The sequence below is a fragment of the Heterodontus francisci genome, chromosome 2, assembly GCF_036365525.1.
Source record: "Heterodontus francisci isolate sHetFra1 chromosome 2, sHetFra1.hap1, whole genome shotgun sequence".
NCBI lineage: Eukaryota > Metazoa > Chordata > Chondrichthyes > Heterodontiformes > Heterodontidae > Heterodontus > Heterodontus francisci.
In genome coordinates this window covers 51,930,913-51,956,696 of record NC_090372.1, presented here as the reverse complement: position 1 = coordinate 51,956,696, position 25,784 = coordinate 51,930,913, and the positions used below count along the sequence as shown (strand labels likewise).

Genomic DNA, 25,784 nt, shown 5'->3' with positions numbered 1-25,784 from the left:
TTTTCGCTTTTAAGTTCTACCCATATGGCCTCATTTGAGGAACCTTCTAAGATATCATCCCTCTTTACTGCAGTAATTGACTCCTTGATCAATAGTGCAATGCCACCTCCTCTTTTGCACCCCACCCTGTCACGCCTGATGATTGTATATCCTGGAATATTGAGCTGCCAGTCCTGCCCTTCCCTCAGCCATGTCTCTGTGATAACAATAATATCATATTCCCATGTGTTAATCAACGATTCATCAAAGATAGGTACATATCTGTCAGTCAATGTCTGTCAGTGGATCAGTCTACATCTGTCTGTGGGTCTGTCTATATCTGTTTGTCAGTGGATCAGTCTATCGCTGTTTGTCAGTGGATCAGTCTATATCTGACAGTATATATCTGTCAGTGGATCAGTCTAAATTTCTTTGTCTATCTCAGTCTGCATCACTCACTTCTATTTGTCTCGCAGTTTCCCTTCCGGCCGCACTGCTGGAACGTCAGATCCGGTTCCGGGAGCACGTGGCGGGCGGTTTCGAGTACCTGTCGGTTGAACTGGAAGTGGTGAGTGGGGGGTCCGCGGACGGAGGATTGCAGGGTGTGAGTAACTGGAACGGGCAGAGAGTGGAAGCGGTTTTGGCGTGTCAACTCGGGCCCAGTTATAGCGGCGGGAGTGAAGCCACAGTATATGGTGAGGGGAGGAGTCGATGTTACTGAAACATCAGTGCAGCCTGCCGCTGATCCCAGTGCACAGCCTACACTGACCTAGCACCGATGCCTGTAGGCAGCAACCCCCCCCCCGCCACCGATGCCTGTAGGCAGCCTGCCCCCGCCGACCTGTCACCGACGCCTGTACACAACTTGCACTCTCCTGTCACTGCTTGTGTAACAGAACCTCCACTGACATGTCATTTTACTACTCTACAGAGCCTCCTACTGACCTGTCGCTGCTCTGTACACACTGCCTATCACTGGCCCCTGTAAACACATCCTGCATTGAGCTGTCATTGACGTCTGTACATGGCCTACACTGATCTGTCTGTGGCCCCTGTACACAGCCTGTACTGAGCTGTCACTGCTTCGTATACAGCCTGCACTGACCCCTGTACTGACCTGCATTTACTGAATTATGTACACTCTATTTCCTGTATTTCACTGCAATTAATTTATACTTACTGATTTCTATATTTGTATGCAAAGTGTAAAATCTTTTAACACAAATAACTAAGGTTATTGAAACTTTTGAAGTAAAAATTCATTGCGGTCATATGGTGATGTTTTTACAGTTAACAGCAAATCAGTCTTTCACAAGAGAAATACGGCCTATTTTAGTTCCTCCATGTGGAAACAATGCATAGTTACCCTCCCCGACACTGACATCTAATGGTTTCTCAATTGGTTGTGGGTTTTCACCTCGAATCTATCCATTCCTGTATTGATTGCTCGTTGTGTCAAGGGGAACTTCCTGATATTAGCCCTTTTACTTGTTTTAGCTTGACTCTCCCTTGTCCTTTCACAATTTGAATCCAATAATTTTCTGTTACGATTACCTCTCTCGCACCTTTCGAAGCTGAAGAACCCAGGTTTTTTCTAGTCCATCCCCGTAACTCAGATTTATAACAATTGGTTCATGGCTCCATTTCTGACTGTCTCCAGGGCTTATGTCTTGGTGAGCAGAATTGGACAGAATACTTGAGGTGTAGTTTGCCAATATCATCACCCTCGAAAAGAACAAGGGTGACCGCGGTGACTGCAACAACTACCGTGGAATCTCCCTGCTCAGCATAGTGGGGAAAGTCTTCGCTCGAGTCGCTTTAAACAGGCTCCAGAAGCTGGCTGAGCGTGTCTATCCTGAGGCACAGTGTGGCTTTCGAGCAGAGAGATCCACCATTGACATGCTATTCTCCCTTCGCCAGCTCCAGGAGAAATGCCGTGAACAACAGATGCCCCTCTACGTTGCTTTCATTGATCTCGCCAAAGCCTTTGACTTCGTCAGCAGAAGTGGTCTCTTCAGACTACTAGAAAACATAGAACATAGATTGGATGTCCGCCAAAGCTACTAAGTATCATCACCTCATTCCATGACAATATGAAAGGCACAATTCAGCATAGCGGGGCCTCATCAGACCCCTTTCCTATCCTGAGTGGTGTGAAACAGGGCTGTGTTCTCGCACCTACACTGTTTGGGATCATCTTCTCCCTGCTGCTCTCACATGCATTCAAGTCCTCAGAAGAAGGAATTTTCCTCCACACAAGATCAGGTGGCAGGTTGTTCAACCTTGCCCGTCTAAAAGCGAAGACCAAAGTACGGAAAGTCCTCATCAGGGAACTCCTCTTTGCTGACGATGCTGCATTAACATCTCTCACTGAAGAGTGTCTGCAGGGACTCATCGACAGGTTTGTGGCTGCCTGCAATGAATTTGGCCTAACCATCAGCCTCAAGAAAACGAACATCATGGGACAGGACGTCCGAAAAGCCCCATCTACCAATATTGGCGACCACGCTCTGGAAGTGGTTCAAGAGTTCACCTACCTAGGCTCAACTATCACCAGTAACCTGTCTCTCGATGCAGAATTAAACAAGCGCATGGGAAAGGTTTCGTCTGCTATGTCCAGTCTGGCCAAAAAAGTGTGGGAAAATGGCGCACTGACACAGAACACAAAAGTCCAAGTGTATCAAGCCTGTGTCCTCAGTACCTTGCTCTACGGCAGCAAGGCCTGGACAACGTACGTCAGCCAAGAGCGACGTCTCAATTCATTCCATCTTCGCTGCCTCCGGAGAATCCTTGGCATCAGGTGGCAGGACCGTATCTCCAACACAGAAGTCCTCGAGGCGGCCAACATCCCCAGCATATACACCCTACTAAGCCAGCGGCGCCTGAGATGGCTTGGCCATGTGAGCCGCATGGAAGATGGCAGGATCCCCAAGAACACATAGTACAGCGAGCTCGTCACTGGTACCAGACCTACCGGCCGTCCATGTCTCCGCTTTAAAGACGTCTGCAAATGCAACATGATGTCCTGTGACATTGATCACAAGTCGTGGGAGTCAGTTGCCAGCGATCGCCAGAGCTGGCGAGCAACCATAAAGGCGGGGCTAAAGCGTGGCGAGTCAAAGAGACTTAGCAGTTGGCAGGAAAAAAGTCAGAAGCGCAAGCAAAGAGCCAACTGTGTAACAGCCCCGACAACCGATTTTATCTGCAGCACCTGTGGAAGAGCCTGTCACTCTAGAATTGGCCTTTATAGCCACTCCAGGCGCTGCTGCACAAACCACTGACCACCTCCAGGCGCTTACCCATTGTCTCTCGAGCCAAGGAAGTCAAAGAAAGAAAAGAAAGAGAAATAGTTTGACGAGTGCCATACAGTAAAACATGCTTTGTATTGTGCTCTACTATTTTGGCCATAGAATTCAACATTGTTAGATTTGTTCTTTTGGATTAGCTGAATGTGCTGATGTCAGATATATATTCTCAAAATTATTATATTTTATATATTTTGCGATACAGCACTGAAACAGGCCCTTCGGCCCACCGAGTCTGTGCTGCCCAACAACCACCCATTTATATTAACCCTACAGTAATCCCATATTCCCTACCATCTACCCACACTAGGGGCAATTTACAACAGCCAATTTACCGATCACCTGCAAGTCTTTGGCTGTGGGAGGAAACCGGAGCACCCGGCAAAAACCCACGCAGATACAGGGAGAACTAGCAAACTCCGCACAGGCAGTACCCAGAATCGAACCCAGGTCCCTGGAGCTGTGAGGCTGCAGTGCTAACCACTGCGCCACTGTGCTGCCCATTCTGAAGTACATTGTGAGATGTAAGCCTTGATTTAGTGGTAGCACTCATTCTTTTGAGTCAGAAGGCTGTGTGTTCAATCTTCACTCCAAAGATTTGAGCAGACGCTTTAGTATAGCACTGAGGGAGTGCTGCCTTGTCGGAAGTGCCATTGCTATCTTTCAGATCAGACATTCAACCAAGTCCCCATCTGCCCTTTCAGGTGGATGTAAATGATCCCATGGCACAATGTAAAGAAGAGCAGGGGAATTCTCCCAATGTTCTTGCCAATATTTATCCCTCAGCCAAAATCACTGGAACAATATGGTTGACTCCTAACTGTCCTCTGAAATGACAGATGTTGCCAGTCTATTTAGTTTCCAATTGTTGGAAAAGAGCCACGTGATCTCATCCTCCTTCGGGACCAAAGCCACCAGTAAAGAGCACAGATTATTGAATAACCGTATTATATTTCAGCATTTCCTGCACCTCGCCTGTGTGACATGAAGTTTGCACGTTGTCATAATCGTTTTGAAGTGCCCATTTTTACCTCTTACAAATTGCTTTGTGTAACCTGGTTTGCCTGAGAATCCTAGCAACAGTTTCCTAGTTTTCTATTTCTATTTGCGAGTTAAGTGAGGAGATAGTGGTCTTATTTCAGAATTTACTCTCATTAAATAATTTTCTCCCTCATCTAGGATGGTGATGATGCACAGGACCACGTCACCCTGATAGAGGGGTAGGGAAACACAATTTGGTCCAGGTAAATCTGCTTTTTTGACTGATCTTGGCTTCTCACCATATCCTCAGTTTTTGCTTCACGAATGTAGCATCCTGAATTTGTGTAATCAATTTGAGTCAATATTCTTGTGACTTATTTCATAAATCTGTTGTAAGAAAAACTGTTTAAGTTCCCTTCTTATTTCAAACTCGTTCTTTAACCTTTCTCTGTATGAACCATTTACTCCAGTCAGTTTTGTCAAATGCATTTCCTAAGCACTCCATGCTAATGGCACTGCATGAACTGTAGTTAAAGCAGTAATGTTGGTTATACTTGCATGTTGCAAGTATGCTGCACTACATATATCGTAGATGGAGAACTGATTTGAATAATTAATTGTTTTGTTTCAGGTCCTGATGTTTGTCAATTTCTACATTTTTTTTGTGTTCCTCATTTAGTCTCCTTAATTCTCTTTAGTAATCTATGGAATGTAAGTCTTGAAGCTAGACTCTTCCTGACATTGTATGCAGCCTTCTTTGTAGCTTTTGCAATCATTGAATTTGATACCACATTACAGCAGATGTTTTCAAGGAGCTGATTTTGTCTGTGTTGACTCTGCATAATTCATACTTTGTAACCTTTGGCAGCCATATTCAGGATAACTTCTCAATCTCCAATATTTATCTTGATTCTTTAATTTAAAGTTAGCTGTTCTGAGAGGTTTATAAAATCATCTTCCAACTCCTATGTGATTTGGTTAACGGATGAGCTGCACAATTTAATAGATATTAATGATAGATGGCTGATCTCAGAATTGTAGAACTTTTTTGAATTTTGTTTGGTGCTGTTTCGATATACTTAAGTGGCATGTTAAATTACCCACTGAAGTGCTTTACTGGCCATTGTATTGCAGCATACTGATGATTGGATGATATTTCAAGCCTTCTGCATCTTTGAATAAGAAGTGGTGGTACGAAAATGGCTGAGGACCCACAGAGAAACTTCCGTTCCCACTATTATGAAAAGGTTGGGTTCCGTGGTGTCGAAGAGAAGAAATCCCTTGAGATTTTGCTGAAAGATGATCCGTTAGGTAAGCGAGGAGCATTTACATGCTTCAGTATAATACTGTTAACTCAGGTTCCTCCTCCTCTCTGAATAGTCTGAAGAGAATCTGAGTTCTTTGCCTTGTTCCTCCTGCAGGTCCAAGCCTCGCTGTTCATGGTTGCTGTGTTTGGACAACATTCCAGATCATTCTGAACAGACTGGCTGGTGCATACTGAAAGGCACCACTGGATCTGTCGAGGCACCTGAAATGTGCAAATTCAGCATGCTGATGGCCAGTTCGATGACATAACTGATTGTGATATACCATTCACTGTAGCACTGTTGAGTGGTTAGGCTTTTGACCGGTTGCATGAGCTAAGTTTGCAGTGGGTATCCTTTGTCGCCTAGCAGCCACCCCTTGCGTCTGTTTTCAGGTCAGGAAAGATCAATGAGTTTGGACTGCCTCAAGACGCAAGCATCGTGGCATCTGTCGAAGAATCTTGCGCAAACCTGCATCAACATCTTTTTGCGGTTGCATACCAGCTGCATATTGATGGAGTGGAAAAACCTGCAGTTGATGAGTACTCCTGGTTGTTCTGCAGCGCCTGGATTGCCATATGTGTGCAGTCGGTGGCGTCTTGCACCCCTAGGATGGCAGTCAGGTCTGCAAAGCCGAGCACCTGCTCATTCTGACTGACATTATTGTTGACATAATTACTAATCCTAGCAAACAACCTATCGGTCACCTGTCTTAGACAACTGGGTGGCAACTAGGAGATCCTGCATATCCTGGAAGGATCCAGAGGTAAAAAAGTTGAGAGCTTTGGTGACTTTGACAGCCATAGGTAACAGGTGACCACCAAGCCCAGCAGTTTTTCTTGTAGGAGGCTGCAGATGCCTGCCACCACCTGACGTGATATCCTGAGACACTGGTGCTCAGACATGTCAATGAAACTGGGCTTCTGTCTGTAGACTCGTGTTTCATGGGTGGTGTCTCCTGTGAGCTCCACCTCTCTGCTGGTCCCCTCTCTGCTGTGCAGCTACACGTCTGTGAGCAGCAGGCGCTGTGGGTGCTGGTGCTGTTGCTGCTGCTGGTCATCTTGGTCCTAATTTGAGGTCCAATCTAAGACAACATAAATGGCACCCATCCTGATGTGATAGCTCAAACTTCTAAAGTCTAGGAAGTAACCCCTCAGCAAAAGTACTGTGTATCTTTGCACTAACGGGTAATGAAACAGCTGAATATTCATTGGCATCTTTGCTTGAGGTTGTTTCAGACCCCTCAGCTGTTGCTGTGCACTTGCAACTGACGAGTTTCAGGAAGCTCATGGACCTGACGTTAAAGTAAAAGCAGCTCTATTTGAGTGATTAGATTTTGGAAATGACAGCCCATTTCTCAAGACAGCTAATATGCTCCAGTCAAATGCGAAAGTCAGCAGGTTGGAGCCAGTTTCACCGATTTTTAACCCCTTACCCAAACCCACCCACACTTCCATATTAAAATTCAGCCCTTAAGAGTCAGCCACATTTTGTGGAACAGGACTTGTGTGTAGTCCAGTCTGGAGAGGCGTGGCAGGTTTCCTTCCCTGAAGGACATTAATGAACCAGTTGGATGTTTTTTACAGCAGTCTGGCAGCTTATTTGGTCAGTTTTTCTAATGCAAATCCATGTATTACTTTTCACAATTTGTCCTGGGATTTGAACTCATGACCTCTAGGTTATCAGTCTAGTAATACAACTACTATCTTTTTAAGTTAAAACTGGTGATAAAATGATCTAATTATTACATTCCATGTCTGGGATGGACGGATTGTTGAATTAACAGTGCACGTGGAGCCTGTTGCACACTGAAATGTTCTTTTGGAAAACAAATGAAACCATTTTCACAGTTCTGGTGATAATTCTGGTGTATTTGCTGAGGCAATGAATATCAGTAGCAAACCAAGCTTCAAACACATGCATCAATTCTATTCAAGGTAAAATATGATCAGTAATTTAATTTACTTTTTTTTGCAGATGTTGAGAAGCTCTGCACTTTCGCTCAACGCTATCCTCTTCCCTCCATGTATCGTGTCCTTGTGTGGAAAGTATTGCTTGGTATGGCTAAATGATCTTATGGTTCACACTGACATACTTATATCTATTGTGGAAGAAATCTGTAACTACTTGGGCCCTTATGGCATACACTGAAATTAATTCTATTATTTATATTATGTGCAGTTTCATTAAACTAAGTTTGAGATTTCAAATATGTAACTTTATCACCTAGCAGCAACATTAGAAGTTATTTCATACTTTTTGCAACTATCTCCTTGAAAACCAGCACATCAGTGGTCTCCTATGTGTTTCTCAATCTGATTGAGGCTGTACATCAAATGAGGCTGCTGTTACCTCTGGATAATTGTGTTGCTGACTTTTCGGCCTAAAAACTAGATGGTACCACAGCTGTTTTTTGAACACTAAAAGAGCACCTATGCATCCCATAATCATGGACAGGAAGGGCACACTTATTACATGCTGGATGTGCACTGGATACCATATTAGTGTCGGCAAAATAAATAGATGACCAGGGTCAGTGCCTGAAACAGGTATTAGTCTCCGCATATGCAAATAAATACCCTAACGCCTGCTGGAGGTCCCCTGTACAGGTGGCATTTGGGAAAACTAGGTTGACATGTGGCCTTACCAGTGATCCTTACAGAAACCACTTCAGGTCGCCACTAAAAAGGCAACTTTGTAATAAATACTTGCCTGAATGCAGCAGCATGCTCCTCCATGCTCCACCTCATGCAGGAATCCGCAGTTCACCAGCATCATTGAAAGGAGACCTGAAGTCCAAAATTGGGTGTGCTTCGGGCCTACCTGTTAAAACACAGGAATTGATCCCTGCACCCAGTTCACTCTGGCAGGCTGGGACAAACAAATTTTTGTGCCCTCCAGTCTGAACTCATTATCATTAAATATTCCATCTTTCAAAATCCATGCCATAAATTATCGATGTCGTGTTGGAAGTTCTCATCTCAAATCCTAGCTGTCCATGAATGTGAGAAAGCAGTTGGAAAGATATTGAAGCAGTACAGAACCTTTGGACAAACTTGGCTTTATATACACTATTAAAGAGCTCTTCAGGAGAATTTGTTTTTTAGCAAGTCGTCTTAGATGCGACTCTGATGTTGGCATTCAATTTTTGACCAAATATATCAATAGTTGAAGGAGGATTGAACCCTTAAAGGTAAGAGGTGGTAGCTGCTAGTTGTGGTTGCATGAGACAGGAAGAAACAGTTTGGAAAATTGAGGGCACAAAGGAGAAAATGATGTAGAAGAATGGATGTTTCATGTATTGATGGTGTGCAATTTTAGGAAGATCCATGAATGCTGCCATTCATCTGTTTGGCTAACAAAATGAAACATTACCTTTAAAGCCAGTTATTGCCAGTAGAAATGATTGTTTAAATGTCCTCTGTTAAGTGGGACTGCTTCACCAGGATTGGAAAACAGCAGTAGTGCAGCATTGGTGAACAATGACGACCTGCATTCATATGGTGCTATTAACATAGTAAAGCATCCCAAGGAGCTTCATAGGACCATTATTAAGCAAAATTTGATACTGACCCATACAGGGAAATATTAGGGCTAATGATCAAAAGGGAGGATTTAAGAAGTGTCTTAAAGGAAGGAAGAGAAACAGAGAGATTTATGGAGGGAATTCCAGAAATTAGGGCCATGGTAATTGAAGGCACAACTGATAATGGTGGAGTGGTTATAACTGGAGATGCTCAAGAGGCCAGAATTGGAGGAACACAGACATCTCAGAGGGTTGTGAGGCTGGAGGAGACTACAGAGATCGGGAGGGGTGAAGTCATGGAGGGATTTGAAAACAAAGATGAGAATTTAAAAATGAGAATTAGGGCGGCACAGTGGCGCAGTGCTTAGCACCGCAGCCTCACAGCTCCAGCGACCCAGGTTCAATTCTGGGTACTGCCTGTGTGGAGTTTGCAAGTTCTCCCTGTGTCTGCGTGGGTTTCCTCCGGGTGCTCCGGTTTCCTCCCACACGCCAAAGACTTGCAGGTTGATAGGTAAATTGGCCATTATAAATTGCCCCTAGTATAGGTAGGCGGTAGGGAAATATAGGGACAGGTGGGGATGTGGTAGGAATATGGAATTAGTGTAGGATTAGTATAAATGGGTGGTTGACGGTCGGCACAGACTCGGTGGGCCGAAGGGCCTGTTTCAGTGCTGTATCTCTAAATCTAAAAAATCTAAAATCTAAATCTAAATCAAGGCATTGCTTAACTGGAAGTCATTGTAGGTCAGTGAGAACAGGGGTATTGGATGAATGGGACTTGGAGCAATTAGGACAAGGGCAGCAGAGTTTTGGATAACCTCAAATTTACGGAGGGTAGACTGTGGGAAGCTGACCAGGAGTGCATTGGAATAGTCAAGTCCAGAGCGTAACAATTATCAGCATTATGATCGCTGAATCCCCTACCATCAACATCCTGGGGGTTACCATTGACTCGAAACTTAACTGGACCAGCCATATAAATACTGTGGCTACAAGAGCAGGTCAGACACTGACAATTCTGAGGTGAATAACTCACCCCTTGACTCCCCAAAGCCTGTCCACCATCTACAATGCACAAGTCAAGAGTGTAATGGAATACTTTCCGCTTTCCTGGATGGGTGCAGCTCCAACAACACTCAAGAAGCTCGACACCATCCAGAACAAAGCAGCACCCTCGATTAGCACCCCATTTACCACATTAAACGTTCATTTCTTCCACTACCGCCATGCTGTGGCTGCAGTGTGCACCATGTAAAAGATGCATGACCGCAACTCACCAAGGCTCCTTTAGCATCTTCCAAACCCATGACCTCTACCACCAGAAGGACGAGCAGCAGACGCATGGGAACACCACCACCTGCAAGTTTTCCCCCAAGCTGCACACCATCCTGACTTGGAACTATTGCAGTTCTTTCACTGTTGCTGAGTCAAAAACCTGGAACTCCCTTCCTAACAGCACTGTGGGTTTACCTACACCACATGGACTGAAGTGGTTCAAGAAGACGGCTCACCACCACCTCAAGGGGCAATTGGGGATGGGAAACAAATGCTGGCCTTGCCAGAGATGTTCACAGGCCATGAACAAATAAAGAAACATTAAAAAGATGATGAGCTGAGGCAGGGACAGCATCGGGCATAGACATGGAAATAGGCAATCTTAGTGATTGCGCGGGTATGTGGTTGGAAGCTCACCTCAGGATCAAATATGACACCAACTTGTGAACAGTCTGGCTCAGCCTCAGTCAGTCGACAGAGGGATAGAGTTGGGGACTAAGGAGCAGCGTTTTTGACGGGGACTGAAGACGATGTCTTTGTTCTTCCCATTATTTAGTTGGAGGAAATTTCTGCTTATCCAGTATTCCATGTAAGACAAGTAGTCTTAACAGTTTAGAGACAGTGGAGGGGTCAAGAGAAGTGGTGGTGGTGGTGTAGAGCTGGGTGTCGTCAGCGCACATGTGGAAACTGATGTCTTTTTGGATGATGTTGCTGAGTATGTAGATGAGAAATAATAGGAAGCCAAGGGTAGATGCCTGGGGGACACCAGAGGTAATGGTGCGTTAGTGGGAAAGAAGCGATTGTAGGTGATACTCTCTTCCACCCTCGCTAGACAAGAAGGGAACCAGGCTTGTACAATCCCATCCAGCTGGATGACGATGGAGAGGTGCTGGAGGATGGTGTGGTCATATCCTAGACTGCAAACAGGTTGAGAAGGATAAGGAGGCATAGTTTACCTTTGTCACAGTCACATAGGATGTCATTTGTGATTTTGATTAGAGCTGATTCGGTACTGTGGCAGGATGGAAACCTGACTGACTGATTCAAACACTGAGTTACATAAGAACATAAGAAATAAGAGCAGGAATAGGCCATTTGGTCCCTCGAGCCTACTCTGCTAATCAATAGGATCATGGCTGATCTGATTGTGGCCTTAAGTCCACTTTCCTGCCTGACCCCACCATAACCTTAATCTTAAATGGGCGACCCCCTAATTTGAAACTGTTCCCCCTAGTTCTAGATTTCCCCCATAAAGGGAAACATCCTCTCAGCATCTACCCTGCCAAGCCCTCTCCGAATCTTCCATCTTTTAATAAGATCACCTCTCAGTCTTCTAAACTGCAATGAGTATGGGCCCAACCTACTCAACCTTTCCTCATAAGACATCCCAGGAATCAACCCCTAGTGAACCTTGTCTGAATGCTTCCAGTGTAGTTCTGGGAAAGATGTGCACAGATTTGGGAGATAACAACACGTTCAAGGACTTTGAAGAGAAAATGAAAGTTGGAGATGGTAGTTTGCAAGGATGGGAGAGGTCAAGGCTTGGTTTTATGAGAGGGGGTGATGACTGCAGGTTTGAAGGTGAGATGAGGTAGTACCTGAGGAGAGAATTAACACCACAAAAGCAAATTACTGCAGATGCTGGAAATTTATTTATATTTATTTATTTATTCAGAGATACAGCACTGAAACAGGCCCTTCGGCCCACCAAGTCTGTGCCGACCAACAACCACCCATTTATACTAATCCTACATTAATCCCATATTCCCTACCACATACCCACCATTCTCCTACCACCTACCTACACTAGGGGCAATTTACAATGGCCAATTTACCTATCAGCCTGCAAGTGGGCTGTGGGAGGAAACCGGAGCACCCGGCGGAAACGCACGCGGTCACAGGGAGAACTTGCAAACACCGCACAGGCAGTACCCAGAACTGAACACGGGTCGCTGGAGCTGTGAGGCTGCGGTGCTAACCAATGCGCCACTGTGCTGCCCTCAATCTGAAATAAAAACAGAAAATGCTGGAAATACTCAGCAGGTCTGGCAGCATCTGTGGAGAGAAGAAGCAGAGTTAATATTTCAAGTTCATCCCTTCATCAGAATCAGAGAGCATTAACAGCATCAGCTAACATGGGAGCCAGGAAGGGAAGTTGGGTAGTCAGCAGTTTAGTGGGAATCGGGTCAAGGGAGCAGGAGGTGGGTCTCATGGACAAGATGAGCTCAGAGAGGGTGTGAGGGTAGATAAGAGAGAAGTTAGAGAAAGATACAAGTTCAGGGCTAGGGGAAAGGGGAACCTTAGAGGAAGTTTGACCCAGTAGACTCGGGGAACAAACGGAAGTGACAGTGGAAGCTGATCTGATGGTTGTAATCTTAGTGACAGAGAAGTCTATGAGCTTCTCTCACTTGTTGAAGGTGAGGGTGGAGGATACAGGGGAGAGGGGTTTAAGAAGATGGTTTGCATTAGAGAAAAGAAGCCAGGCGTTATCTTTACGTTCTGGGATGATCCTAGATTAGCGAGCAATTTTGGTCAATAAAAGCAACACTGATGGTGCTTTGTGTGGTCCAGCCAGATATGAGTTATAAGGAATTAAATAGTAACTTGGCAGCACATAATTTCATATGCTACAGACTGAGCCTAAATATTATTATTGGTGATATTACTGGATGGGCATGTGACATGCTTTTATGTATGCTATTTTAATCACTATGATGCCACTATGGTGCTATTGTGATTGGCAGTTCCCAATGGTTCAACTGGTTAAATCAGTGTATTTTAAATGGTTTATACCCCTAATAAAACTAGTGGACAGAAGAGTGTCATAATGAGTGCATTTGTCCGCCAATGCCATGAACAGTCATTTCTGGGCCGTGGTTCCTAGTGTTGTGCTACGATTTACAGTGGCAGTCACATTAACACCCTGTGTTTAGAGCACTTGATTTTTCCCAAGGTCTGAAATGTAAAATTGAATTTTGGGTAATATCCAATTGAGAGAATTGGGAAAATCTTGAAAGAGAGAAGAGTGGGTCCAAGACTAGTATTTTAAACTTAAATAAGGGCAACTATGTGGCCATGAAAGCTGAGCTAACTGAAGTGAACTGGGTTTCTAGGCTAGGAGATAGATCAATAGAGAAGCAGTGGCAGACATTTAAATGGATATTTCAGAATACTCAGAATAAATATATTCCTACTATAAAGAAAAATTCTAAGGGGGAGGACCCACCATCCGTAGTTAACTAAAGAAGTTAAGTAAAGCATCAAGCCTCAGGAAAAAGCATACAATTGCGCAAAGATGAGTGGCAGGTCAATGATTGGTCAGAATATAAAGAACCCCAGAGAATGACTAAAAGGTTAAGCAGGAGAAAGAAATTAGAGTATGAAAGGAAGTTAGCTAGAAATGTAAAAACGGATAGCAAGAGTGTCTATGGGTATTTAAAAAGGAAAAGAGTGAGTAAAGTGAGTGTTGGTCCTCTAGAGAGTGAGAATGGGGAACTAATAGTAGATAATAAGGAAATGCTCCATCCATCAATATTGGCGACCACGCTCTGGAAGTGGTTCAAGAGTTCACCTACCTAGGCTCAACTATCACCAGTAACCTGTCTCTAGATGCAGAAATCAACAAGCGCATGGGTAAGGCTTCCACTGCTATGTCCAGACTGGCCAAGAGAGTGTGGGAAAATGGCGCACTGACACGGAACACAAAAGTCCGAGTGTATCAGGCCTGTGTCCTCAGTACCTTGCTCTACGGCAGCGAGGCCTGGACAACGTATGCCAGCCAAGAGCGACGTCTCAATTCATTCCATCTTCGCTGCCTTCGGAGAATACTTGGCATCAGGTGGCAGGACTATATCTCCAACACAGAAGTCCTTGAAGCGGCCAACACCCCCAGCTTATACACACTACTGAGTCAGCGGCGCTTGAGATGGCTTGGCCATGTGAGCCGCATGGAAGATGGCAGGATCCCCAAAGACACATTGTACAGCGAGCTCGCCACTGGTATCAGACCCACCGGCCGTCCATGTCTCCGTTATAAAGACGTCTGCAAACGCGACATGAAATCGTGTGACATTGATCACAAGTCGTGGGAGTCAGTTGCCAGCATTCGCCAGAGCTGGCGGGCAGCCATAAAGACAGGGCTAAATTGCGGCGAGTCGAAGAGACTTAGTAGTTGGCAGGAAAAAAGACAGAGGCGCAAGGGGAGAGCCAACTGTGCAACAGCCCCAACAAACAAATTTCTCTGCAGCACCTGTGGAAGAGCCTGTCACTCCAGAATTGGCCTTTATAGCCACTCCAGGCGCTGCTTCACAAACCACTGACCACCTCCAGGCGCGTATCCATTGTCTCTCGAGATAAGGAGGCCCAAAAGAAGGAAATGGCAGATGAAATGAACAAATATTTTGCTTCTGTCTTCACTATAGAGGATACAAAAACATTCCAGTAATAGCTGTAAATCAGGAGGTGGAATTTTCTCCGGGTGCTCCGGTTTCCTCCCACAAGCCAAAAGACTTGCAGGTTGGTAGGTAAATTGGCCATTATAAATTGCCCCTAGTATAGGTAGGTGGTAGGGAAATATAGGAACAGGTGGGAATGTGATAGGAATATGGGATTAGTGTAGGATTAGTATAAATGTGTGGTTGATGGTCGGCACAGACTCGGTGGGCCGAAGGGCCTGTTTCAGTGCTGTATCTCTAAACTAAACTAAACTTGGTGAAATTACAATCACCAGAGAAGCGGTACTGAAGCTGTGGGCTGACAAGTCCCTGGGTCCTGATGGACTTCATCATCGGGTCTTAAAAGAGGTGGTTAATGAGATAGTAGATGCGTTGGTGTTAATTTTTCAAAATTTGCTAGATTTTGGAAAGGTTCCATCAGACTGGAAAGTAGCAAATATGACCCTTCTATTCAAGAAGGTGGGGAGGCAGAAAACAGGTAGGCCCGTTAACTTGACTTCTATCGTGGGAAGGTGTTCGAATCGTTCATTAAGGAGCTTATAGCTGGGCACTTAGAAAAGCTCAAGGTAATTGGGAATAGTCAGCATGGTTTTATGAAAGGGAAATAGTGTTTAACCAATTTATTGGAGTTCTTTGAAGGAGGAACATGCGCTGTGGATAAAAGGGAGCACGTTAACATACTGTACTTGGATTTCCAGAAGGAATTTGACAAGCTGCCACATAAAAGGTTATTATGCAAAGTAGGAGCTCATGGTGTTGGGGGTAACATATTAGCACGGATAGAAGATTGGCTGGCTGGCAGAAAACAGAGAGTATGCATAAATGGGTCCTTTTCTGATTGGCAGGATGTTACGAGTGGAGTCTCGCAGGGGTCTGTGCTGGGACCTCAACTTTTTGCAATTTATACCAATGATTAGATGAGGGGGGCGATGGCATGGTAGCTAAATTTGCAGATGACACAAAGATAGCTAGGAAAATATGTTGTGATGAGGACGTAAGGAGGTTGCAGACCGATATAGATAGGTTGAGTGAGTGGGCAAAAATCTGGCAGATGGAGTACAATGCAAGAACATGTGAAGTTGTTCAGTTTGGCAGGAAGAATAAAAAAGCAGAGTATTACTTATACAGAGAATGACTGCAGAATTCTGAGGTGCAGAGCTAGGTGTTCTAGTGATTGAGTCACAAAATGTTAGTATGCAGGTGCAGGAAGTAATAAAGAAGGCTAATGGAATGCTATCCTTTATTACACAAGGAATTGAAAATAAAAGTTAGGATGTTATGCTTCAGTTATACAGCGCACTGGTGAGACCACATCTCGAATACTGTGCAGTTTTGGTCTCCTTATTTAAGGAAGGATGTAAATGTGTTGGAGGCAGTTCGGAGGAGGGTTACTAGATTAATACTGGAATGAGCGGGTTGTCTTACGAGGAAAGGTTGGACAGACTGGGCTTGTTTTCACTGGAGTTTAGAAGAGTGGGGGGAGACTTGATTGAAGTATGTAAGATCCTGAAAGGTCTTGACAAGGTGGATGTGGAAAGAATGTTTCTTGTGGGTGAGTCCAGAAGTAGGGGGGGGGGCACTGTTTTAAAATTAGGAGTCGCCCTTTTAGGACAGAGATAAGGAGAAATGTTTTCTCTGAGGGTTGCGCAACTTTGGAGCTCTCTGCCTCAGTAGGTGGTGGAAGTGGAGTCATTGAATATTTTTAAGGTGATGGTAGATAGATTCTTGTTGGGCAAGGGTATCAAAGGTTATCGGGAGTAGATGGTAGTGTGGAATTCACAACACAAACAGATCAGCCGTGATCTTGTTGAATGGCGGAGCAGGCTCGAGGGGCCAAATGGTCTACTTCTGCTCCTAATTTGTATGTTTGTACGTTCCGTGCTAGTATTTGCTGAGTGATTTAAAGAGAAACCACTGACATTAAGTGAAAAAGAGAAGTGTCTTATAAGAAAATGTTTCTAATTCTTAGATGTTGACTGTTTTTGTTAGAACTTCTTCAAAAGCTGACCAAAATACCTTTGATCATGGTAATTTTTCAATGATGAGGTAGCCACATATTATAATCCAACTGTGCACATATCCTCACCATTTTGGCATCTTTCGGATAAGTGCATAAACCTGATAGTCTGTTCTGCAAATGTGATGTTACATTTCATACTTTTCAGGAATCTGTCATTACCCTAACTCACTGCTCTTTCCCTTTTTTGCCTCATTTAAGGGTGCTATGCCATGTAATAAACTCTTTAGCAGTTAGAAATTCTGAATTAAAATTTCAGAACACTGTTGCATCTCATTTCAAATTGCTGTATTGACGAGTCATCTGATTGAACTTCAGTAAGAGGCAAGGAACCCAGCAAAAATATTGACAATCCATATGTCAAAAGATGGTCTAGTCAGTAGATTGTCAGATGTTAAACTTCTAGGCCATAAACCATATTGTTTACAGCCAATCAAGGACCAATTTTAGTGTAAGCTTTATTAGACTGTGTGTCTGAATTTACTGATTGTACCCAGAATTTACTGATTGTACCCCAAAAAAAATTCTGAGGGACAGGATTAATCTCCACTTGGAGAGGCAGGGATTAATCAGGGAAAGTCAGCATGGCTTTGTCAGGGGGAGATCGTGTCTAATTAACTTGATTGAATTTTTCGAAGAGGTGACTAGATGTGTAGATGAGGGTAAAGCAGTTGATGTAGTCTACATGGATTTCAGTAAGGCTTGTGATAAGGTCTCGCATTGGAGATTGGCTAAGAAGGTAAGAGCCCATGGGTTTCCAGGGCAATTTGGCAAATCGGATCCAAAATTGGCTTAGTGGCAGAAGGCAGAGGGTAATGGTCGAGGGCTGTTTTTGCGATTGGAAGCCTGTGACCAGTGGTGTACCACAGGGATTGGTGCTGGGACCCTTGCTGTTTGTAGTGTACATTAATGATTTAGATGTGAATATAGGAGGTATGATCAGTAAGTTCACAGATGACACAAAAATTAGTGGTGTTGTAAATAGTGAGGAGGAAAGCCTTAGATTACAGGGAGATATAGATGGGCTGGTAAGATGGGCGGAGCAGTGGCAAATGGAATATAATCCTGAAAAGTGTGAGGTAATGCATTTTGGGAGGATTAACAAGGCAAGGGAATACACAATGGATGGTAGGACCCTGGGAAGTACAGAAAGTCAGAGGGACCTTGGTGTACTTGTCCATAGATCACTGAAGGCAGCAGCACAAGTAGATAAGGTGGTTAGAAAGGCATATGGGATACTTGCCTTTATTAGCCGAAGCATAGTATATAAGAGCAGGGAGGTTATGATGGTGCTATATAAAACACTAGTTAGGCCACAGCTGGAGTACTGTGTACAGTTCTGGTCACCACACTATAGGAGGGATGTGATTGCGCTGGAGAGGGTGCAGAGGAGTTTCACCAGGATGTTGCCTGGGCTGGAGCATTTCAGCTATGAAGAGAGACTGAAAAGGCTAGGGTTGTTTTCCTTGGAGCAGAGAAGGCTGAGGGGGGACAGGATTGAGGTGTACAAGATTATGAGGGGCATTGATAGGTTAGATAGGATGAAACTTTTTCCCTTAGCGGAGGGGTCAAGAACCAGGGGGCATAGATTTAGGGTAAGGGGCAGGAGATTTAGGGGAGATTTGAGGCAACATTGTTTCACCCAGAGGGTGGTTGGAATCTGGAATGCACTGCCTGAAGAGGTGGTGGAGGCAAGAACCCTCACAACATTTAAGAAGTATTTGGATGACCACTTGAAACGCCATAGCGTACAGGGCTACGGGCCAAGTGCAGGAATATGGGATTAGAATGGGTGCTGTACGGCTGGCACAGACACGATGGGCCAAAGGGCCTGTTTCTGTGCTGTATAACTCTGATTCTATAAATGGTCAGGAGACAAAGAAACTGCTGTTGAGGCCTACAGTGGGAACAGATGCCGAAGATATTCATTAGTTTTTTAACATTTGCATTATTAGGAAAAGTCTCTCAGAACTATTCCAAATTGTGATGGATTTCTAAAGAATACAGTCTTGTACATGGATGGCATTTTCTGTTTTCTTAACTGAAGGATAAAGGTGGCCAATCCTGGTGGTAAATACAGAAAAACGTATGCTGGGAAAGAGTGAAAACAAATAAAGTGATTTCGAATATGCTTTAAAACAGAAAATTCAAGTACCTTGTCACTGCCACCTGAACTAAATGGAATTGTAGACTTGAAATCACTTCAAGATGCCTTTGCTCTTTATAGTGCATAGATGCTCAAATAGTTTTGTTCAGTTTTAGATCACAGTGGGCAATGTGGAGTTTTCCTTTGTTCACCAGCATCGGCTGTCAGTTTGGATTCTGATGGCCAGTGAACTTCGATGAAGGCACCAGCACTGAAAGATTAATAGCTGATCAAAACCTGCGCATTTATTGAAAACAATTGCAGTTGATTACTAGGAAATACAGGCCAGTAATTATAATATAGCTGAGTAGTTTGCATGAGCGGATAGTAATACCAAGTTGCCTTGATGGTGAAAGTCAATATATTTGTATAATTCCAGTCAGTCACACAACAATTCTGGAGTTGATTATATAGAATAATATCTTTTTCGACAGTTCCTTAATTTAACACTGAAATCTAGAGGGTTAAGCTAATAGACTGATGTATCATGAGGACACAATTTATGAAGCCTAAGAGTGTTGTTCTTTGAAAAGAGAGAAATGTAGTGATGAATTGTCAAATAACAGGCATTTATATATAGTTTCTATCTTGGTGAGGGAGCCACAAACAATATGGTTTGTATCACAAGGTCATAAGATATGCAGAGTGATGTCAGGTGCTATATAATTATACAGAAGCAACTTTACCTGTTGCAAACTGGAACTGCAATAAAGCTTTTTAGTCACTACCTCACAATCCATTTGAAATTGCAATACAAAGGATATTTTAAAATCCCATTTTGATTTTTCTTTGACCGCTTTGAATATCGTGTAAATTAGAATTCTTCAGTATGTGCTTATGTGGAAGATGGTCTTGAGTCCAGCATAAAAGTAGCTAGGCATGCAATGACATCATCTACTTTGAGCAGAAACACTTAGAATCAGAGAAATTTACGGCATGAAATGAGGCCATTCGGCCCATCATCTCTGTGCTAGCTGAGACAGCTATCCAGCCAAATTCTACTTTCCAGCTCTTGCTCTGTAGCCTTGTAGGTTGCAGAACTTCAAGTGCATATCCAAGTACTTTTTAAATATGAAGAAGGTTTCTGCTTCTACCACCTTTTTAAGGCGGTGAATTCCAGACCTCACCTCCCTCTGGGTGAGAAGATGCTCCTCAACTTCCCTCTAATCCTTCTGTAAATTACGTTAAACCTATGCTCCCAGGTTATTGACCTCTCTGCTAAGGGAAATAGGTTCTTCCTATCCACTCTATCTAGACTCCTCATAATTTTACACACTTCAATTAACTCTTCCCTCAGCCTCCTCTATTCCAGAGAAAACAATCCCAGTTTATTCAGTCTTTCTTCATCGCTAAAATTCTCTAGTCCTGGCAACATTCTCATAAATCTCCTCTATCTTTTCTAATGCGATATCCTTCTTCCTGAAATACGCTGACCAAAACTGCATGCACTACTCCAGCTAATTAGTGTTTAATACAGTTTTAGCATAATCACCACGCTCATATTCTATGCCTCTGCTAACAAAGGACAGTATCCCATATGTCTTCTTAACCATCTTATTGACCTGTCTTCTACCATCATGGATCTGCGGGCATGTATCCTCTGGACTACTCAGTATCCTACCATTTTTTGGGTATTCCCTTGCCTTTTTTGCCATCCCCAAATTCAATACCTCGAATTCCATTTGCTACTTTTCTTCCCACCTGGCCAGTGCATTGACATCTTCCCGTAGTCTACAGCTTTATTCTTCGTTATTATCCACATGGCCAATTTTTGTGTCATCTACAACATTCATAATCGTGACCCCTACATTTAAGTCTAAACCATTGACATGTACCGCAAAAAGCAAGGGATCTAGTACTGAACCCTGTGGAACCTCACCGGAAACAGCTTTCCAGTCACAAAAACACCCATTGTCCACTAACCTTTGCTTCCTGCCACTGAGCCAGGTTTGGATCCAACTTGTCACTTTGCCTTGGGTCCCATGGGCTTTTACTTTTCTGACCAGTCTGCCATGTGGGGCCTTGTCAAAAGTCTTGCTAAAATCCATGTAGACTACATCAAATGTGCTGCCCTCACTGACCCTCAGTTGGTAGAGCATCCAGTTTTTAATCTGAGGGTCCAGGGTTCAAGTCCCTGTGCAGGCACTGGTTTCAAATCATGCTTTTGTGTCTGCCATGGCTCAGTTGGTAGCACTCTTACTTCTGAGTCACAAGGTTCTTGGTTCAAGTCCCACTCCAGGGCTTGGACACAAAAATCAAGCCGACACTCCAGTGAAGTACTGAAGGAGTGCTGCACTGTCGGAGGTGCTGTCTTTCAGATGAAATGTTAAACCGAGGCCCCATTTCCCAGCTTGCGTGGATGTAAAAGATCCCATGGCACTATTTTGAAGAAGAGCAGGGGAGTTATCCCCAGTGTCCTGGCCAATATTTATCCCTCAATCAATATCACAGAAATAGATTAACTGGTCATTATCACATTGTTGTTTGTGAGAGCTTGCTGTGCGCAAATTGGCTGCCGCATTTCCTACATGACAATAGTGGCTACATTTCAAAAGTACTTTAGAGTCATAGTGTCATAGAGAGATACAGCACCAAAACAGGCCCACCGAGTCTGCGCCGACCATCAACCACCCATTTACACTAATACTACATTAATCTAATTTTTCCCTCTCACATCCCCACCTTCCCTCAATTCTCCTACCATCTACCGACACTAGGGGCAATTCTTTTTGCAATGGCCAATTTACCTATCAACCCGCAAGTCTTTGGCATGTGGGAGGAAATCGGAGCACCCGGAGGAAACCCACGCGGTCATGGAGAACTTGCAAACTCTGCACAGGCAGTCTTCAGAACCAAACCCGGGTCGCTGGAGCTGTGAGGCTGTGGTGCTAACCACTGCGCCACTGTGCTGCCCTTTATTGGCTGTAAAGCACTTTAAGACGTCCTGTGGTCATGAAAAGTGCTATATAAATGCAAGTTTTTTTCTTTTTTACCTCCTCAAAAAGATCAATCAAATGAGTCAGGCACGAACTTCCCTAAACAAAACTATGCTGCCTTTCTAAATGACAATTAATGTTGCCCCTCAGAAGTTTTCCCCAATACTTTCCCACCACCAAGGTTAGACTGCGTAGGTGATTTTACCTCTTGAATTCGGAGACTCCGAATTACGATTAACACAATCTCACACTAAATCCAACATCTTTATTGAGAATTTTAAACAAAACAGTTTCAATTAAGTCACATAGATGCCCCTCAGGTGGTCAATTTGAGATGACGGTAGGTCACTTGGGTGTGATCTTGACCGGGGTCTTACTGCTTCATTGACCGGCATTCTTCCCATCAGTACGTACCTTCTGTGTTTCTTGAGTGCTGCCGTGAGGGACTTTTTCAGGCATTTACATACAGAATACAATTTTTGAAAAAGTTCATGCACGATCCTCTTCTGGATGCGGATTGGTTTGTTGGGTGCGCGATCAGCTGTTGGTTAGTGTATTCCCAAGTAGCCATATCCAGATTTCTTCCAGTCCTGCTGTGATTACATGTCTGGTTCCAATCAGTCTGCTGTGATTAACAGTTCTATTCAATTCAAATTGTTCTATTCAATTCAGCTAGTATCACCATACCTCACCCATCCTGTTTCCACATAACCAGCACTGCTGTGAGCTTATAACCAGTCCATTAACCCTTTCCTTACAGCTGACTGGCCTGTAATTACTCAGTCTATCCCTTTCTCCCTCTTTAAAGAATGGCACAATGTTAGCAGTCTTCCAGTCTGCTAGCACCATGCTTGAGAAGATTGGAAAATGATGGTTAATGCCTCCAATATTTCTGCTGCTCCACTCCTCTGGCACCATGCCTGCAACCAGGGAGAATTGGAAAGTGATGGTCAGAACCTGCACAGTTTCCTCCCTTGCTTTGCTTAACAGTTTGGGATGCATTTCATGTGGGCCTGGCAATTTATCTACTTTCAAAGATGCTAAACCCCTGAATATATCTTCTCTCATTCTGTTTATCCCATCCAATGTTTCACACTCCTTCTCCTTAATGTCACTGTCTGCATTGTTCCCCTTTTGTGAAGGCAGATGTAAAGTACTCAGTAGGAACCATGCCCACATCATCTGCCTCCACACATAGGTGACCTTATTGGTCTCCAATTGGCCCTTAGTTGTCCTGTTGCTCTTTATGTATTTATAAATCCCCATTAGGTTTTCCCTGATTTTAGTTGCCAATATTTTATTCATGCCCTCTCTTTGCTTTCCTAATTTCCTTTTGAATTTCACCCTGCACTTTCTATACTCTAGGCTTTCTGCAGTATTGAACACTTAGTACCTGACATAAGCTTCCTTTTTATGCCTTATCCTACCCTACATCTGGGGCTCTAGATTTAGGAGTCCTGTTCTTTTTTGTGGATACATATTTGTTCTGAACCCTCACTATGTCCTCCTTGAATGCCTCCCATTTACCTTCAACCAGCTATTTCCAGTGCACTTTTACTAAATCATATCACAGCTTAGTAAAATTGGCTTTTCCCCAGTTGAGAACTTTTACTCCTGGTCTATCTTTGTGCTTTTCCATGACTACTCTGAATCTAACTGAATTATGATAACTACCACCAAAATGCTCTCCCACTGATACCCTTCCATCTGCCCAGCTTGATTTCCTAAAACGAAGTCCAGAATTTCCCCTTTTCTTGTTCAACTTGCTACATACTGGTTAAGGAAGTTCTGCCCTGAATGCATTTTAAGAATTCTGCACCCTCTATGCTTTTTTACACTGATTCTATCCCAGTTAATATCCCCCACTGTTACTGCCGTATCCTAGTTAATATTAAGGTAGTTGACATCCTCCTCTATTACTGCCTTATTTATTTAGAGATACAGCACTGAAACAGGCCCTTCGGCCCACCGAGTCTATGCCGACCATCAACCACCCATTTTTTATGCTAATCCTACATTAATCCCATATTCCCTACCACATCCCCACAATTCTCCTACCACCTACCTACACTAGGGGCAATTTACAATGGCCAATTTACCTATCAACCTGCAGGTCTTTGGCTGTGGGAGGAAACCCACGCGGTCACAGGGAGAACTTGCAAGCTCCAACTTGCAAACCGAACCCGGGTCACTGGAGCTGTGAGGCTGCGGTGCTAGCCACTGCACCACTTTGCACTTCTCAAAAATTTGCCAACATGTTTGCTCTTCTATCTCCCTTTGACTTGGGGGTCTCTAGTACATTTACAGCAGTGTGATTGCCCTATTTTTGTTCTTTATTCCAACCCGTATAGCCTCATTTGATGAACCTTCTACCATATGATCACTCCTCACAGCTCTGATTGTTTCTTTAACCAATATTATGAGCCTCCCTTTTTTATCCTTCTCTCTATCTCATCTGAAAGTACAGCCTTACAGAAACTTACAGAAAGTACAGGCACAGATCTATAATCAAAGAACAATCATATTTAAACATTTGGAGCTGAGGAAGCGACAAGGCTGTGGGAACAGAGCAACACAGTGAAGTTGACTTGCTCTAGAACAGTCATAATGCTGTAAACGTCTGGAGATTTATAGTCTTTCTTGTCTACATACCTTGTTTGAAGCTTCTAGGTATTACTATCTGGAATTATTTTATGTAGTTCAATATATTTAAATTTATGGTGATGTTGCAGGAAGACTAAGTTACTAAATGACTAAATAATCTGTGTTGATGATGGTTGAAGGATAAATGTTGGCTTGAACACAGGGAAAGCTCTCCTATTCTTTGTCAAAAAGTGACATAGGATTATTTTCACCCATCTGAGGGCAGACAGGGCTTTGGCCAGTATTGCGCTCTCTCAGCACTGCTGTGAAGTGTCAGCTGAGAGTAGGTGCTCAAGTCTCTGAAGTGGAGCTCGAACCCGCAACTTTCTGACTCAGACTAAAGTGCTACCATTGAGCCAAGGTTAACAAGTGGCATTGTATGTGATCATTGAGTAGCAACACCTCCCATTTTGATGCTGAGAAAATAAATGTGCAGTATCTGCCTTCATCATTTGAAATGCCAATTTTTAGAGTTTTAAATAAGAAATGGGCGGCACAGTGGTTAGCAGCGCAGCCTCACAGCTCCAGCGACCCGGGTTCAGTTCTGGGTACTGCCTGTGCGGAGTTTGCAAGTTCTTTCTGTGTCTGCGTGGGTTTCCACCGGGTGCTCCGGTTTCCTCCCACAGCCAAAGACTTGCAGGTTGATAGGTAAATTGGCCATTGTAAATTGCCCCTAGTGTAGGTAGTTGGTAGGAGAATGGTGGGGATGTGGTAGAGAATATGGGGTAATATAGGATTAGTATAAATGGGTGGTTGTTGGTTGGCACAGACCCAGTGGGCTGAAGGGCCTGTTTCAGTGCTGTATCTCTAAATAAAAAAAATAATTAAAAAAAAAATAGAATAAATCTGAATAGGATTGATATGTTTTGCAAGGTTACTGAAAAAAGTTAACTCTGAGCTGTGGATTTTAGTGACTTCAAATTTTTTTTGTGTGGCATTGCAATTACCAACTAATTTCTTTAAAGGTATTCTTCCTCCTCACTGTGAATCTCACTCTGCTGTGGTGACATTTCGGAAAGAACAATACCAGGACTTGTTGCAAGCATTGCAGATTATTCGGTTTGTTCAAGATTCCACCCCACAGGTTTGGGTTTACCTCCGAATGTACCAATTAGAGTCTGGAACACTGCCACGTCATCCATCTCAGTCACTGGTCAGTCATGTTCACATTTTTTATTTCAAATAAAATTTGATTTTTGATGTCAATGGCAATAAAAA

The 25,784-nt window shown here is 43.7% G+C and overlaps 1 protein-coding gene across 3 annotated transcripts in view; it reads left to right on the top strand.

Moving 5' to 3' along the window:
- The first annotated feature begins 496 nt into the window (after positions 1-496).
- The window catches only part of tbc1d7 (TBC1 domain family, member 7), a 77,284-nt gene continuing 51,996 nt past the window's right edge, over positions 497-25,784 (top strand). The window contains exons 1-5 of one of the 3 annotated variants that reach the window (XM_068050339.1): positions 497-547; positions 4,464-4,528; positions 5,400-5,576; positions 7,547-7,627; positions 25,532-25,719. In XM_068050339.1, coding sequence (XP_067906440.1) covers positions 5,465-5,576; positions 7,547-7,627; positions 25,532-25,719 — 381 coding nt within the window. In that variant the 5' untranslated portion in view covers positions 497-547; positions 4,464-4,528; positions 5,400-5,464. Of the gene's footprint in view, positions 675-4,463; positions 4,529-5,399; positions 5,577-7,546; positions 7,628-25,531; positions 25,720-25,784 lie in introns of all 3 variants that reach the window. The other 2 variants (XM_068050349.1, XM_068050330.1) reach the window with 2 other exon arrangements.